The sequence below is a fragment of the Hypanus sabinus genome, chromosome 7 (genome assembly GCF_030144855.1).
Source record: "Hypanus sabinus isolate sHypSab1 chromosome 7, sHypSab1.hap1, whole genome shotgun sequence".
Classification (NCBI taxonomy): Eukaryota; Metazoa; Chordata; class Chondrichthyes; order Myliobatiformes; family Dasyatidae; genus Hypanus; species Hypanus sabinus.
In genome coordinates this window covers 159,237,080-159,250,951 of record NC_082712.1, presented here as the reverse complement: position 1 = coordinate 159,250,951, position 13,872 = coordinate 159,237,080, and the positions used below count along the sequence as shown (strand labels likewise).

At 40.6% G+C, this 13,872-nt stretch overlaps 1 protein-coding gene across 3 annotated transcripts in view; it reads right to left on the bottom strand.

Moving 5' to 3' along the window:
* Window positions 1-4,535: 4,535 nt before the first annotated feature.
* The window catches only part of slc5a12 (solute carrier family 5 member 12), a 68,722-nt gene continuing 59,385 nt past the window's right edge, over window positions 4,536-13,872 (bottom strand). For all 3 annotated transcript variants that reach the window (XM_059976009.1, XM_059976008.1, XM_059976010.1), the window contains 2 exons: window positions 12,703-12,833; window positions 4,536-9,662 (listed from right to left, as the gene is read on the bottom strand). In XM_059976009.1, the coding sequence (XP_059831992.1) occupies window positions 9,495-9,662; window positions 12,703-12,833 (299 nt within the window). In that variant the 3' untranslated portion in view covers window positions 4,536-9,494. The remainder of the gene's footprint in view (window positions 9,663-12,702; window positions 12,834-13,872) is intronic.

Genomic DNA, 13,872 nt, shown 5'->3' with positions numbered 1-13,872 from the left:
CTGATCTGGTTCAGAAGCTGTTTGTTTTTTTTATCCAAGTCTCAGAAGTTGTAGCATGATTTAATTAAACCTGTATTTATTTCATGCATCACTTATAATGTGGAAGTGCTGAAACATTTTTGAGAACAAAACCAAAACTGGTGCTCAAGTAGCCGCTGTGATTTTTGCTCCGCTGTCAGATGCCATTGCTGATTTACCACACCTTTTTACTATAATTCAAACCAATTTTCCACAACAGTTTGTTTGTGGTGTTTGCAAACTTGTGTCTTGATGGAACATGAGTTCAAGAAGCAATATACAGTCTTAATCTGTTGTGACAACTTTTGTTCCAGGAATTGTGAGATCACAATTTTGTGCCGCTTTTTGACCCGTTCTGTTTAATGTTTCAGTCATCAGATTTACAGTGTCTCACCTGAAGTAAAGCAGACAGTGCTTTTGAGTGTGTGCGTGCGTGTGTATGTGTGTGCGTGCGTGCCTGCACGTGCATGTTTGTTCTAAAACCTGAACCATAAAAAGACACAAAATAATCATTGATACTTGCTCGAGCCTGTAATGTAATATTTAAAAAATGCTGTGTCTAATTTTGTAAGATTTACATGTAAAAATTTGCAATGGCTGTACTATACTTTGGATATCAGGATTTTCATTAATAAATTACTGTATGCACATTGTTGTTTGAATTAATGAAGTGCAAAGTAATTTGTACAGTGGAAATTATTGTACTGTGACAGTGAATAACATTGGCTACAGAAATGGACGATACTCATGCCTTGAATCCATATTGCTGCTGTCGATGAGACATTCAAAAAAGTAGTCAAAACACCAGGGAAGTCCTTGAGGAAGGGTGGCCATTTGTCCAGCACTTCAGCTAAGCCTAAAAGAACAAAAGCTCAAGTTCAACCTTAGCTGAATTGACGTGCCACGAGGAGAAATGTCTTGGAGGTCCTGCTCTTACACAACTCCCTGCCAAAGCCTTTTCCCACCTTTCTGCCTTTATCATTGGTGCATATGTGCATCATGATCTCTGGCTGCTCATCCTACCACTTGAGATTATTCTGCAGCCGCTCCAAGACATCATGGACCCCAACACCTGGGAAGCAATCCTAGCTTCTCTTTCCTGGCCACAGAATCTCCTGTCCGCCCCCTTAGCTATGGAGTCTCCCATTAGTATCGATCTTACCCTTCCCTGCTGAGCCTCAGTGCCCCGGCCTGGTTGCTGAGGCCTTCCCCCCACAAAATCCAGATGGGTATGCTTGTTGCTGGAGGTCTCATTAGTTTTCCTGCTGGTCACCCATCTACTGTCTGATGCCTGCACTCTTCATCTGACTACCTCAATAAAAGTTTCATCTATGAGGTTTTCAGCCTCCTGGGCGGCCCTGAGTACATAGAGCAGCGGTCCCCAGCCTCTGGGCCGCGAAGCATGCAGGGGTGGAGCGGTAGCCGGAACGCACCCAGCACACCTTTCAGGGAAAAAAAAAGCTGAAGTAAACAAGCTAATTAATTAGGTGCCGCCCGGAGGTTGGGGACCACTGACATAGAGCATCAACTCCAGTTCCTTAAACTTGTTAGTCAGGGACTGAAGTTGGGTGCACTTCCTGCAGATGTAGTAATCAAGGAGACCATCAGGTACCCTGAAATCCCATATCCTACAGGAAGAGCATTCCACTGCCTTAACCACTATACTGTCTACCCTTGTCATACCTTTGGCTCTAATTTCTCATGCTTAAGTTCAACAATCAAATAAATTACTCCAGAAGACTCAGCACCTTTAGCCTCTGCCTGTTCTCACTGAAGCCATTTGTGTCAAAGCCTGACCACTCTACCCTGGCCCGCTCACACAATAGCTTCTCCCACAATTGTCACTTCTGTTAACACCTTGTCTCTTTTTTTCACCCTTTGCTATATTACTAATAACCCAAGCTATCTCCATCTTGGCAGACAAGTCCTGACACGTACTGCTCTCTTTTTAAAACTGGCACATAAACTGAATAGCTAAATTCGCTCTTAATGATGCGATATGCATTCCAGTAATGCCACTCATTCAGAGAGGAAATAAGTCAAACTGAGGTATTTCATTCAGGCATTTAGTAATTTTCAACGTATTAAATGTGTTTGTTTATTCTACATTTTCCTATCCTTTTTTGTCCTTATTTCTCTGAATTTGTCTTTCTTTCTCTTTTCCCATCTTTGCCAGATTTGATTCTTGATTTGCCCTCCTTTTACTTCAATGCCTCAGAATCAGAATCACTGACGTTGCTGAAGGAATTTGTTGTTTTGCAGTAGCAGTACAGTGCAATACATATATACTATCAACAATAATGAGAAATACATATACAATTAAATTAGTAGTGCAAAAAGAAAGCAAAAATAGTGAGGCAGTGTTCATGAGTTCATTGCCTGTTCAGAATTTTGATGGTGGAGGGGAGGATGCTCTTCCTAAAAAGTTGATTGTATGTCTTGAAGCTCTTGTACCTCCACCTTGATGGTAATAATGAGAAGAGGGCATGTCCTGTGCAGTGGGGGTCCTTTTTAATGGATGCTGCCTTTTGAAGATGTTCACATTTAAAGATATTCCCCTTCCTTACTGGTGAAGAGTTAGTTCGGGAGTTCTCTCTTTCACCCATTTGTGTTGACCAGGCTCACACTCAAATTTCCTGTATGTAGCACTGCAGGCAGTTGCTGCACACAGGAGTGAAGAATTCATGTTATGGTCACACAGCAAGAAACCTTATTCTGGGAAATTCATCAGTGTAACAATATCTTACATCTTCTTAAAATACTGCTTTCATTGATGCCTGTCAGAAAAGGAAGGATTATAGTATACAGAGCATTCTGTGTGGATTGGAAATAAACATCTCCACTTCATTGACAACCAACACTAGTTTACCACAGGGATGTGTGCTTAGCCCAATGCTCTACTCTCTCTCTACACACATGACTGTGTGGCTAGGCATAGCTCAATTGCCATCTATAAATTTGCTGATGGTACAACAATTGTTGGCAGAATCTCAGATGGTGACGAGAAGGCGTGCTGCAGTGAAATATTCAGGCTAGTTGGAAGGTGGTGTAGCAACAACCTTGCACTGAATGTTAGTAAGTCCAAAAAGCTGATTGTAGACTTCAGGAAAGGTAGAACGAGGGAACACAAACCAATCCTCATAGAAGCATCAGAAGCGGAACGAGTGAGCAATTTCAAGTTCCTTGATGTCATTACCTCTGAGGAGCTAATCTGGTCGCTGCATGTTAATGCAGTTACAGTATAAAGAAGGCAAGACAGCGGCTGTATTTCATTAGGAATTTGAGGAGATTTGATTTGTTACCTAAAACATTCAAAAACTTCTGTAGATGTCCCATGGACAGCTGGCTGTTTCTGACTGGTTGCATCACTGTCTGGTATGGGGCTGGGGTGGGGGGTATTGCACAGGATCAAATTAAATTGCAGAGAGTCGTAAAATTATTCAGCTCCATAATGGCTACTAGCCTCTGTAATATCCAAGACATCTTCAAAGAGTGGTGTCTTAGGAAGGCAGCATCCATCACTGAGGACCCCCACCACCCAGGACATATCCTCTTCTCATTGATACTATCAGGAAGGAGGGACAGGAGCCTGAAGACACACACTCAGTGATTCAGGAACAGCTTCTTCCCCTATGTCATCCAATTTCTAAATGGACATTGAAACCAGTAACACTATCTCAATACTTTTTTTATTCATGTTTTTGCACTACCTATTTTAGCTTAACTATTTAATTTACGTATATACACTGTAATTCAGGTTTTTTCTATATTTATCATGTATTGCATTGTACTGCTGCCACAAAGTTAACAAACTTCATGACATATGCCGGTGATATTGAATCTGTTTCTGATTCTGATACCAGATTGCTATCTCAAAGCCTCAGATCTGCACCTTGAAGCTTCATCATAGCTTTCAGAGAGAATTAACTTGCAGTTGGTTAAGCTGTGAGGATGAAATCTGGACAACTTCATTTGATCTTCATCCTCCTCTACCTCATCATTGTCACACCAAAATTCCTCAGCTGCTGCTACTCATTACGATGTTGTCATTCTTCTCCTGTTGGTGCGAGGCATCAGCTTTCCTGGAGAATGGAAGCTAATGGAGGGTAAGAATTAACCACAAATTTAACGAGTTAGAAGAGGTTTTGACTTGTACAGTTCTTCAGGAGGCCAGAATGATAGTTTGACCAATTAGTTACTAACCCAGTATCATCATTCATTTCCCTGCAAGACCAAAGGCATGCAGAACTTGTGCATGCCCTGCTTTTGGTAAGTATTCTGTGTTGATTTATTCTATAAGAATTTACAGAAGAACGTGCTAGCATTTTCTAGAGTGGACCAAACGTGAACAAATAATGAAATATGAGGAAAATGTTCCTTTTCAAACCGAGTTAAAAAATAATTGTGCTAAAATGCAGCTGCTGGAAGAGGCATGGATAGTCGCAATTCAGTACATTTTACTGTACTGAAAGTCTTGAGGGTGGATTGAGCCTTTAATTATGGGTGAGTCCAACATGTGCAAGACAGATAGATAATTTATTGATTCCAAAGGAAATTACAGTGTTACAATATCATTACAAGTGCACAGATATACAAATTTAAAAGAGAAGTAAGAAAAACTAAAAAATAAGTTACCTCAAACAGTCTAACAGGAGGCGGTCATCACTCACCCTGCTACAGGTTGACTCATTATAGAGCCTAATAGCCAAGAGTAAGAATGACCCCACTGGAGTTTCTGTGGTGATTATTTTACAAGTATGATAGAAGTATTACCAAGACGCAGTAAAATTTAGAATGTGAAGAATGTTCCATTTTTTAATCTGTCTGCCAATTCACTCCTCCCTTGATGTTCCCAAATAAATCGACTACTTACAAATATGTTTCAACTCTTGATACTGCTTTCCTTTAAGCAGATTGCTGAACCAGGACTTATCATGATTGATAGATACGTCTTCCTATTGGGCAAGGAACTTGGAGAAGGCTACAAGCACAGAACAGGTAGGAAACACACTACTTTCTTCATCAAAATTATGGATATTAATATCTGTAAGATTTTGATTGTATTATTAAGTCAGCAAGAAAGTGACAGAGTGCCTTTGGAGGAGATGAGGCTGGAGGGGCAATGGAATCCTTTCCCATTCTGTCTTGATCCATTAAAAATTAATTTTAAGTTATTTAATTTTATCCCTGTTTACCCTCCTTCTATTTGTGGATAAATATTTGAAAGTTTTTTTAAAAAAGCTTCAACAGATATGTATTTTCCTGCCTGAAAACAGTTTGTTATTTTGTCAATAATCAAAGATATGAAGACTGAAAACAGTTGCATACTTGATGTGAAGTCAGACATTGATGAATAAAAAATATGTAGGATTCGTAAAACAAGAACTCAAGGATGTTGCAGAAAGTAACATTACAGGGTCTCAGTTACAAAGTAGATCAATGCATTAATGATGAGAAGGTAGGATCTAAATGTGGGTAGATGGGGACTGGCAGAAAGATAGGTTGTCATGGACTAGATAGGACAAAGGGCAAAATTGCTCCACAATTTTATGAATATATTTATTTGCATACAGGAGTGTTGTTACTCGATCTATTATTGTCAGTCCATGAGAAGCTGGTGGTGAGCTGTTGGGTGAGAATATTGGAGTGCTTTAATCAAGAGGTGATAGATTTCCAGGAAGAATTGTATATAAATTGAGGGACATAGATATTTTGTAAACTAAGTGGTAGAGATTCCTCTATTGGGTCATGATTTTCAAGAAACCTTAGTGAATGGCTGTAGTCCTTTTTTTTAGATAGTGCAAACTTGAACACTATACCATAGCAATGGAGGCAGTGCATGCTGAAGTAGAGAAATAAGGCACCAATCAATTGGATTTTGGATGGTGTTGAATTGGGCAAAATTGCAGTCAACAGGATGAGTTGCACCATAAAAGATGCACAAAATCAAAAAGGGTGAATACAGGACTGAAGGTGTTGTATCGGAATGCACGCAATATATGGAATAAAGTAATTGAACTAGCAGCACCGTGCAGATTGGGAGGTATGATGTTGTAGGCATCACAGAATCTGACAGGGATGATGGCAGATCAGCAATAGCTGGAATTTCTGGAAGCAATTCAGACTGCACAGGATGTACACATCCTAAAGAGGAAGAAGTATTCTAAAGGAAAGATGGCACAACCAACAAGAGAAATCAAAGCCAACATAAAAGCCAAAGAGAGGGCATTTAATATATCAAAAACTAGCAGGAAGCTAGAGGATTGGGAAGCTTTTAAAAACCAACAGAAGGCAACTAAAAATGTAATTAATGTGGTAAGGATGGAATATGAATTTACGCTAGCCAATAATACTAAAGAAAATACCAGAGGTTTCTTCAGATACATAAAGTGTAAAAGAGAGGCAAGAGTAGATATTGGACCATTGGAAAACGACACTGGAGAATGTGATGTTAGCATTCATTTCAATAGGACTAGAATATAAAAGCAAGAATGTAATGTTGGAACTTTATAAAGCACTGGTGAGGCCTCACTTACAGGTTTGGACCCCTTAGAAAGAATATGCTGAAACTGGAGAGGGTTCAAGGGAGTTTTATGAAAATGAATCGAGAATTGAATGGCTCGTTATATGAAGAGTGTTTGTTGGCTCTGGAATTCTAGAATTCGGAAGAATGAGGGCTGACCTCATTGAAACATATTGAATGGCTTTGATAGAGAGGATGTGGAGAGGATGCTTCCTACGGTGGGAGAGTCTAAGACCAGAACACACCGCCACAGAATACAGGGGCATCCTTTCAGAACAGAGATAAGGAGAAATTTCTTTAGCCAGAGAGTGGTGAACCTGTGGAGGCCAAGTTTTTATGTATATTTAAGGCAGAGATTTATGGATTCTTTATTGGTAGGGCATGAAGGGATATGAAGAGAAGACTGAAATTGGGGCTGAGAGGAAAACTGGATCAACCATGATGAAATGGTAGAGAGACTCGATGGGCCCAGTGGCCTACTTCTGCTCCTATATCTTATGGGTCTTATTGTCCTGTGGGTGTAGTGCTCTTCCTAATAGTTGGAGCATTTTCCACACTATCTTAGCTGTTTGTTATAGGCAGATAAGCTTTGCAAAATACAACCTCTGATAGGTTCTTGTAGCCACACTATGAAACTGGGTGGTCCAGTTAAGATTCTGAACAGTGATGGTCTGTCTTTGGTGATGTTTGATGAGGAATAAATGTTGGCCAACACATTGATCCCTTCTTACATCATACAATGAGACATTTTGTATCCCACTGAGAGGGTAATCAAGAAAACCTCATCTTAGAAATGAGAATCCTAGAATCAGTGTACCTCCCCAGTACTTCCTGGATTTATTGTTCAAATCCACGGAGATGACTTCGATGGAAACACATATAATTCAAATTTAAAAATAAGTTAATGTTTTGTGACTTTCTGCATAGCAGCATAACTGAAATATTATTTACTCTTACAGGGAATGCAGTGTTTTGATGTTAATATAAATAGATTGGATTTCTTGGGACCAAAGCAGGAATAATTCACTCATCTCTAAGCAGGTGATACTAAAATCAATTTACATAATATTGTTGTCAGTTGTGTAAGTATTATTTTGCTTTATTTCCTCTTGAAGTAATTTAATATTATTGCCCAACGGGTTCCTATGATCTCAAGTTGATTGTTCTATCTAGGTATATGTAAACAGAAGCTGGTAATAAGTTTCTATGGCTGTCATCTGAGCTGGGTGGTTGAAACCAATAACATATCTAATCAATACCTTCTGACTTTATTCCTCTTTGTAATGAAAATACAAGTATTACACATATTAATATTTTCTTTCTAAATCTACAGTGTGGCTAGGCACGGTATATGGAATAAAATGATTAAATGCTGATTTCAGCACTTCTTCCCCATAACCCCCTCCCCAGCCCATTCTGCCTCATCACCAAATATGCAATCCTACTATGAATAATGTCACATGTTTATATTGTCTTTATCCTCATTAATAAAAGAATAATGACTTTACACTGGCATTACAACAATTTTTGCTGTTAATGATATGTTTACAACATTTTTTCTTGGCTTGTATGAGTTTGGACAGCATGGTTCTGTGACCTCTGAACATTTCTAACCTCACAACCTTTGTCAACATTGCAAGTTTTTTTTTCTGTGTATAGATATTGATCAGAACTTGCTTAAGTGCTTTGAGATGTTGAGGCACGATGTAAGTGGCATCTCTAGTCAAGGTGTTGCCTTATAGTTCCAGTGACTCCAATTCACTCATGACCTCAAGTGCTTGCTGTATGTAGTTTTTACGTTCTCCCAGTGACTATGTGGGTTTCCTCCAAGTATTCGTCCTACGCATCCCAAAGACATACAGATTGGGTAGATTAATTGCCATCTGTAGATTTATTCCCTATGTAGGTTAGTGGTGTAATTGATGAGAAAAATAGATTATAGAGAATATTAAGTGGGGGAGGGGGATATTTGATGGTGCTGCGAGGTGGCATAGATGAAGAGACCAAATTTTCTCTTGACAATGTTGTATTGGTTGGTGGAGCAAGTTTGAGAAACTGAGTGACTGACTCCTGGTTCCATTATTTGTCTGCTCTCATTATTTGTCTGGGGTATCTGATCAGAGAGGGTGGAAGACTATGGAAGGAAAGGAAGGTGGAGGAGCACCCAGTGAAAGGTAATAGGCATGTTAAGAGATGAGGCGAGAGAGGAAACAGGAATGGGAATGGTGAAGAAGGGGTGTGTGTGGGGGGGGGCAATTACTGGAAGTTCAAGAAATCGATGTTCATGCCATCAAGTTGGTGGCTACCCAGATGGAATAAAAGGTGTTGCTTCTCCAACCTGAATGTGGCCTTATCTCAGCAGTATGTGAGGCCATGGACTTGCACGTCAGAATGGGAATGGGGAATAGAATTGAAGAAGGTGGCCACTGGGGGATCACACTTTTTCTGGTGTTGTATTCTACATTGGTGAGAAAGATCAGCCAAATCAGAGGGGAAATTATCTCAGAAGAGGTGAATTGAATAGAAAAATTGAGTATTTAGAATGGCAACCAGAATTTCAGGAACATACTGTAAATTGTCATGCACTTTCCAGCTTGCTTTATTGTTAAATTCTATAGAGTAAAGGCTTGTTGATTTGTTATGGTGAAGAAAGGGAAATTATGTTTTCAATATTTTTGTTATTTGAAAAATGCTCTTTTTAAAAGTTCAATATTCCATTGAAATATGGTTGGAGCTTATCGAACCCTATTCCATTCCTACTGAGGTCAAGGTTGAATTGGTAAGCTTCACAAAGTTAATGGCTAGATAGTAGTTTTTGCACTTGGCTTATTAACCATGGTGAAGCTAATGGTTTTCAGTGATAGTTTAGCCAGAATGATATTTTCAGTGTTTAGAGTAATAACAGAATGATTTTCTATTTATAGCTTGAGCTTTATTGTAATCTAGTCTGGAATTAAAAATATGTTTCTTTGATAAATCCAAAATTAAAATGAGTACGTTGTTCAGTGATATAGATAGATGGAAGTTTCTTTGATTCCTGATTGTACACATCATTAAGCTCCTTTCCTGTTGATGTGTCCATTATCTGTTTGTTATCGGATACCGTATTTTCTTTGTTGGCCTGCAAACAAATTTGAAAAGTTAGAAGAGGTATAGTATTTTTCATCCTTGAAGAACCACTACTCTTCATTTTGTACAATAATTGCTTGTTAATATATCGGTATGTGTAATTGCCCCATTGCCTGAGGAAGGGGAAGAAGCCAGAGTAAGAAGGTGAGAGGGAGGGGTAGGAGTACAAGCTGGAAGGTGATAAATGGGGATGAAGTGAGAAGGTGTGGGGGTGATAAGTGAAACCAGGTGACAGGGAAGGTAAGTGGATTGGGGAGGGTGGATGAAGTGAGTAAATAGTTCAATATTGATTCCATTGGGAATTCCTCTGATAATCCAGTACTACTATGATTTGTGTTAATACATAAACCACCAAACCAAAAACTCCACATTGGACAGCTCCAAGCCTGGCTGTGAAAGGAGGAGGGTTGGTCATGCACCTAGCCATGAGGCTAACCTGATCCCATTAAAAAAAAACTGCTCGACAGTAGCTCCAGAGATCTCATCCCTGGGAGAGGAAGGATCTTTGCCTTGAGGATGTACAAAGTCTTATGTTGAAAGCTGCAAGTCTGTGGAATCCACAGGAACAATCATCTGTCTATCGTCTGGGACCACCACCACTGGAACATGGACTGTGAAGACCATGTATGAACAATCCCCAGGGAAAGCGGAAGAGAGACTGGATAAGGAACACTGGCGATGTGACCTTTACTCTGACACCAAGAAGCTGAGCAACACTTGGGGCCAACTTGAAAGACTGGCCCAACATGAATATGAATATGGCCCAATATGACTCCCTTGTCCATTTATTTCCCCCCCCCCCCCCACCATCCCTTCCCACCGATCTCCCTCCTGGCACTTATCCTTGTAAATGGAACAAGTGCTACACCTGCCCTTACACTTCCTCCCTCACCACCATTCAGGTCCCCAGACAGTCCTCCCAGGTGAGGCGACACTTCACCTATGAGTCGGCTGGTGTGGTATACTGGGTCCGGTGCTCCCGGTGTGGCCTTTTATATATTGGTGAGACTCGAAGAAGACTAGGAGACCATTTCGCTGAACACCTATGCTCTGTCCGCCAGAGAAATCAGGATCTCCCAGTGGCCACACATTTTAATTCCACGTCCCACTCCCATTCTGATATGTCTATCCATGGCCTCCTCTACTGTCAAGATGAAGCTACACTCAGGTTGGAGGAATATAGAAACATAGAAAATAGGTGCAGGAGTAGGCCATTCTGCCCTTCGAGCCTGCACCGCGATTCAGTATGATCATGGCTGATCATCCAACTCAAAACCCTGTACCTGCTTTCTCTCCATACCCCCGATCCCTTTAGCCACAAGGGCCATATCTAACTTCCTCTTAAATATAGCCAATGAACCGGCCTCAACTGTTTCCTGTGGCAGAGAATTCCACAGATTCACCACTCTCTGTGTGAAGAAGTTTTTTCTCATCTCGGTACTAAAAGGCTTCCCCTTTATCCTTAAACTGTGACCCCTCGTTCTGGACTTCCCCAACATCGGAAACAATCTTCCTGCATCTAGCCTGTCCAATCCCTTTAGAATTTTATACGTTTTAATAAGATCCCCCCTCAATCTTCTAAATTCCAGTGAGTATAAGCCTAGTCGATCCAGTCTTTCTTCATATGAAAGTCCTGCCATCCCATGAATCAATCTGGTGAACCTTCTTTGTACTCCCTCTATGGCAAGAATGTCTTTCCTCTGATTAGGGGACCAAAACTGCACACAATACTCTAGGTGCAGTCTCATCAGGGCCTTGTACAACTGCAGTAGAACCTCCCTGCTCCTGTACTCAAATCCTTTTGCTATGAATGCCAACATACATTTGCCTTTTTCACTGCCTGCTGTACCTGCATGCCCACCTTCAATGACTGGTGCACAATGACACCCAGGTCTCGTTGCACCTCCCCTTTTCCTAATCGGCCACCATTCAGATAATAATCTGTTTTCCTGTTCTTGCAACCAAAGTGGATAACAACACCTTATATACTGGCTGGGTAGCCCCCAGCCTGATGGCATGATCATTGACTTCTCCAACTTCCATTAATGCCCCTCCTCCACTTCTTACCCCATCCCTGACAAATTTAGTTGTTTGTTTTTTCTCTCTCTCTGCCCATCACTCTGTCTGTTCTCCATCTCCCTCTGGTGCTCCCCTCCCACTTACTTTCTCCCAAGGCCTCCCGTCCCATGATCCTTTCCCTTCTCCAGATCTGTATCACTTTTGCCAATCACCTTTCCAGCTCTCAGCTTCATCCCACCCCCTCCGGTCTTTTCCTATCATTTCGCATTTCCCCCTCCCCCCACTACTTTCAAATCTCTTAGTATCTTTCAGTTAGTCCTAATGGAGGGTCTCGGCCCGAAACGTCGACAGCGCTTCTCCCTATAGGTGCTGCCTGGCCTGCTGTGTTCCACCAGCATTTTGTGTGTGTGGTTCTAATTCCCAGCACCTGCAGATTTCCTAGTGTTTGCCAATATGAAGGACTCTGGGAAGCTTCTGTAGATGGTCTATGCCCCATTGGAGGTGATGGGTTTAACTAACTAACACTGAACCAATACTAGACAGCCAAATAAAAACATTATTTCATTAAGTGCTTGATTTAAATCATTCCAGCTTCAGGGGCAGAATAGGAGGAGCTAACACTATTAGATGGTAAGTTTAGCACCAATATCGAAGGAGAAATTTATACATTCTTGTGTCTTATTGGCCATTTTTAAATAATGTGAAACAATAATGTCACAAAATATCCAAGCAAAGTTCATTTTCTGAACAGTGATGTTTTTTCACAAGCTCAACCAATGACTTACACACATTACTGACTAAGTGTGTCTGAATGGCTAAACAACATTAGAAATGCAAGATCCTATACTTTCAGAACAGGAAGTGAAGACTAACTGAACGTGATGCTTTATTTGTGTAATTTATTTGCGAAGTGGACTCGATGGGCCACTTCTGCCCCTATATCTTATGGTCTTAGCATAATTTACAATTCTTGTCAAATATATTGCGTAAAGGAGGCTCAGTAAAATTCTAACCTCTGCATTGCTTTTCGGTCTGTACTGAATTCCAGACCCACACCTCTTTCCAAATTTATGTGACCAAAAGCAAAACAGATTGGAGACCGGTCTGACGAGTGTTGGTCTCACAGTAGTAGTGTCGTTGGATCCTGGAAAAGAACACAGGAATTGAAAAGAGTACCTCAGAATTATTTTAGACCTGTTTCAAATGCAATTTACTGTTCATTCTGAGAGGACTGCAAACGGCTGTCCACGTTGTGGACTATTATCGCTTAGAGCCTGTAGTGGATTTGCTTTCTCTTGAGAACTTTTCCATCTACACTGAGTGACCACTTTATTAGGTACACCTGTACACCTGCTCATAAATGCAAATATCTAATCAGCCAATAATGTGGTAGCAACTCAATACAAAAAATAGGTAGACAGGGTCAATAGGACCAGTTACTGTTTAGACCAAACATTAGAATGGCGAAGAAATGTGAACTAAGCGACTTTGGCCGTGGAATACTTGTTAGTGCCCGACGGGGTGGTTTGAGTATCTCAGAGACTGCTGATCTCCTGGGATCTTCATGCACAACTGTCTCTGGAGTTTACAGAGAATGGTGAGAAAAGTAAATAAGATCCAGTGAGCAGCAGTTCTGTGGGTGGAAACATGTTGTTAATGAGAAAGGTTAGAGGAAAATGGCCAGACTGACAGCAAGGGGACAGCACATCAAATAGCCACGCGTTACAAAAGCCGTATGCAGAAGAGCGTCTCTGAATGTACAGCACATCGAATCTCGAAGTGAATGAGCTACAGCAGCAGAAGTCCACACCAGGTTCCACTTCTGTACCTAATAAAGTGGCCTCTCAGTGCGTATTTATTTATGAATTAACTTTCATTCTAGGAAATAAGATAGCAGTATTGATGCAACATTTTAGTTCTTGTAAAATTTAATGGAGAATACACAAGTTCTTGGCTTTTCCTTGTTCTTAATTTTATTGTTCACTAGTGGCCCATAAAACTATTACAGGGTTGGCAGATTGTTAAATCATTTTCCATCTAAGCACCGGAAATGTTTATGCTACATTTCACCCCCCTCCACAAATATCAAAGAGTGACGTGGCACAAGAGTTCTGGCACTTGGTGTAAGACTAAGATTTGTGGCCTTGTATCTAGAACGTTCCTAAGTGAAATAAATATTGCAC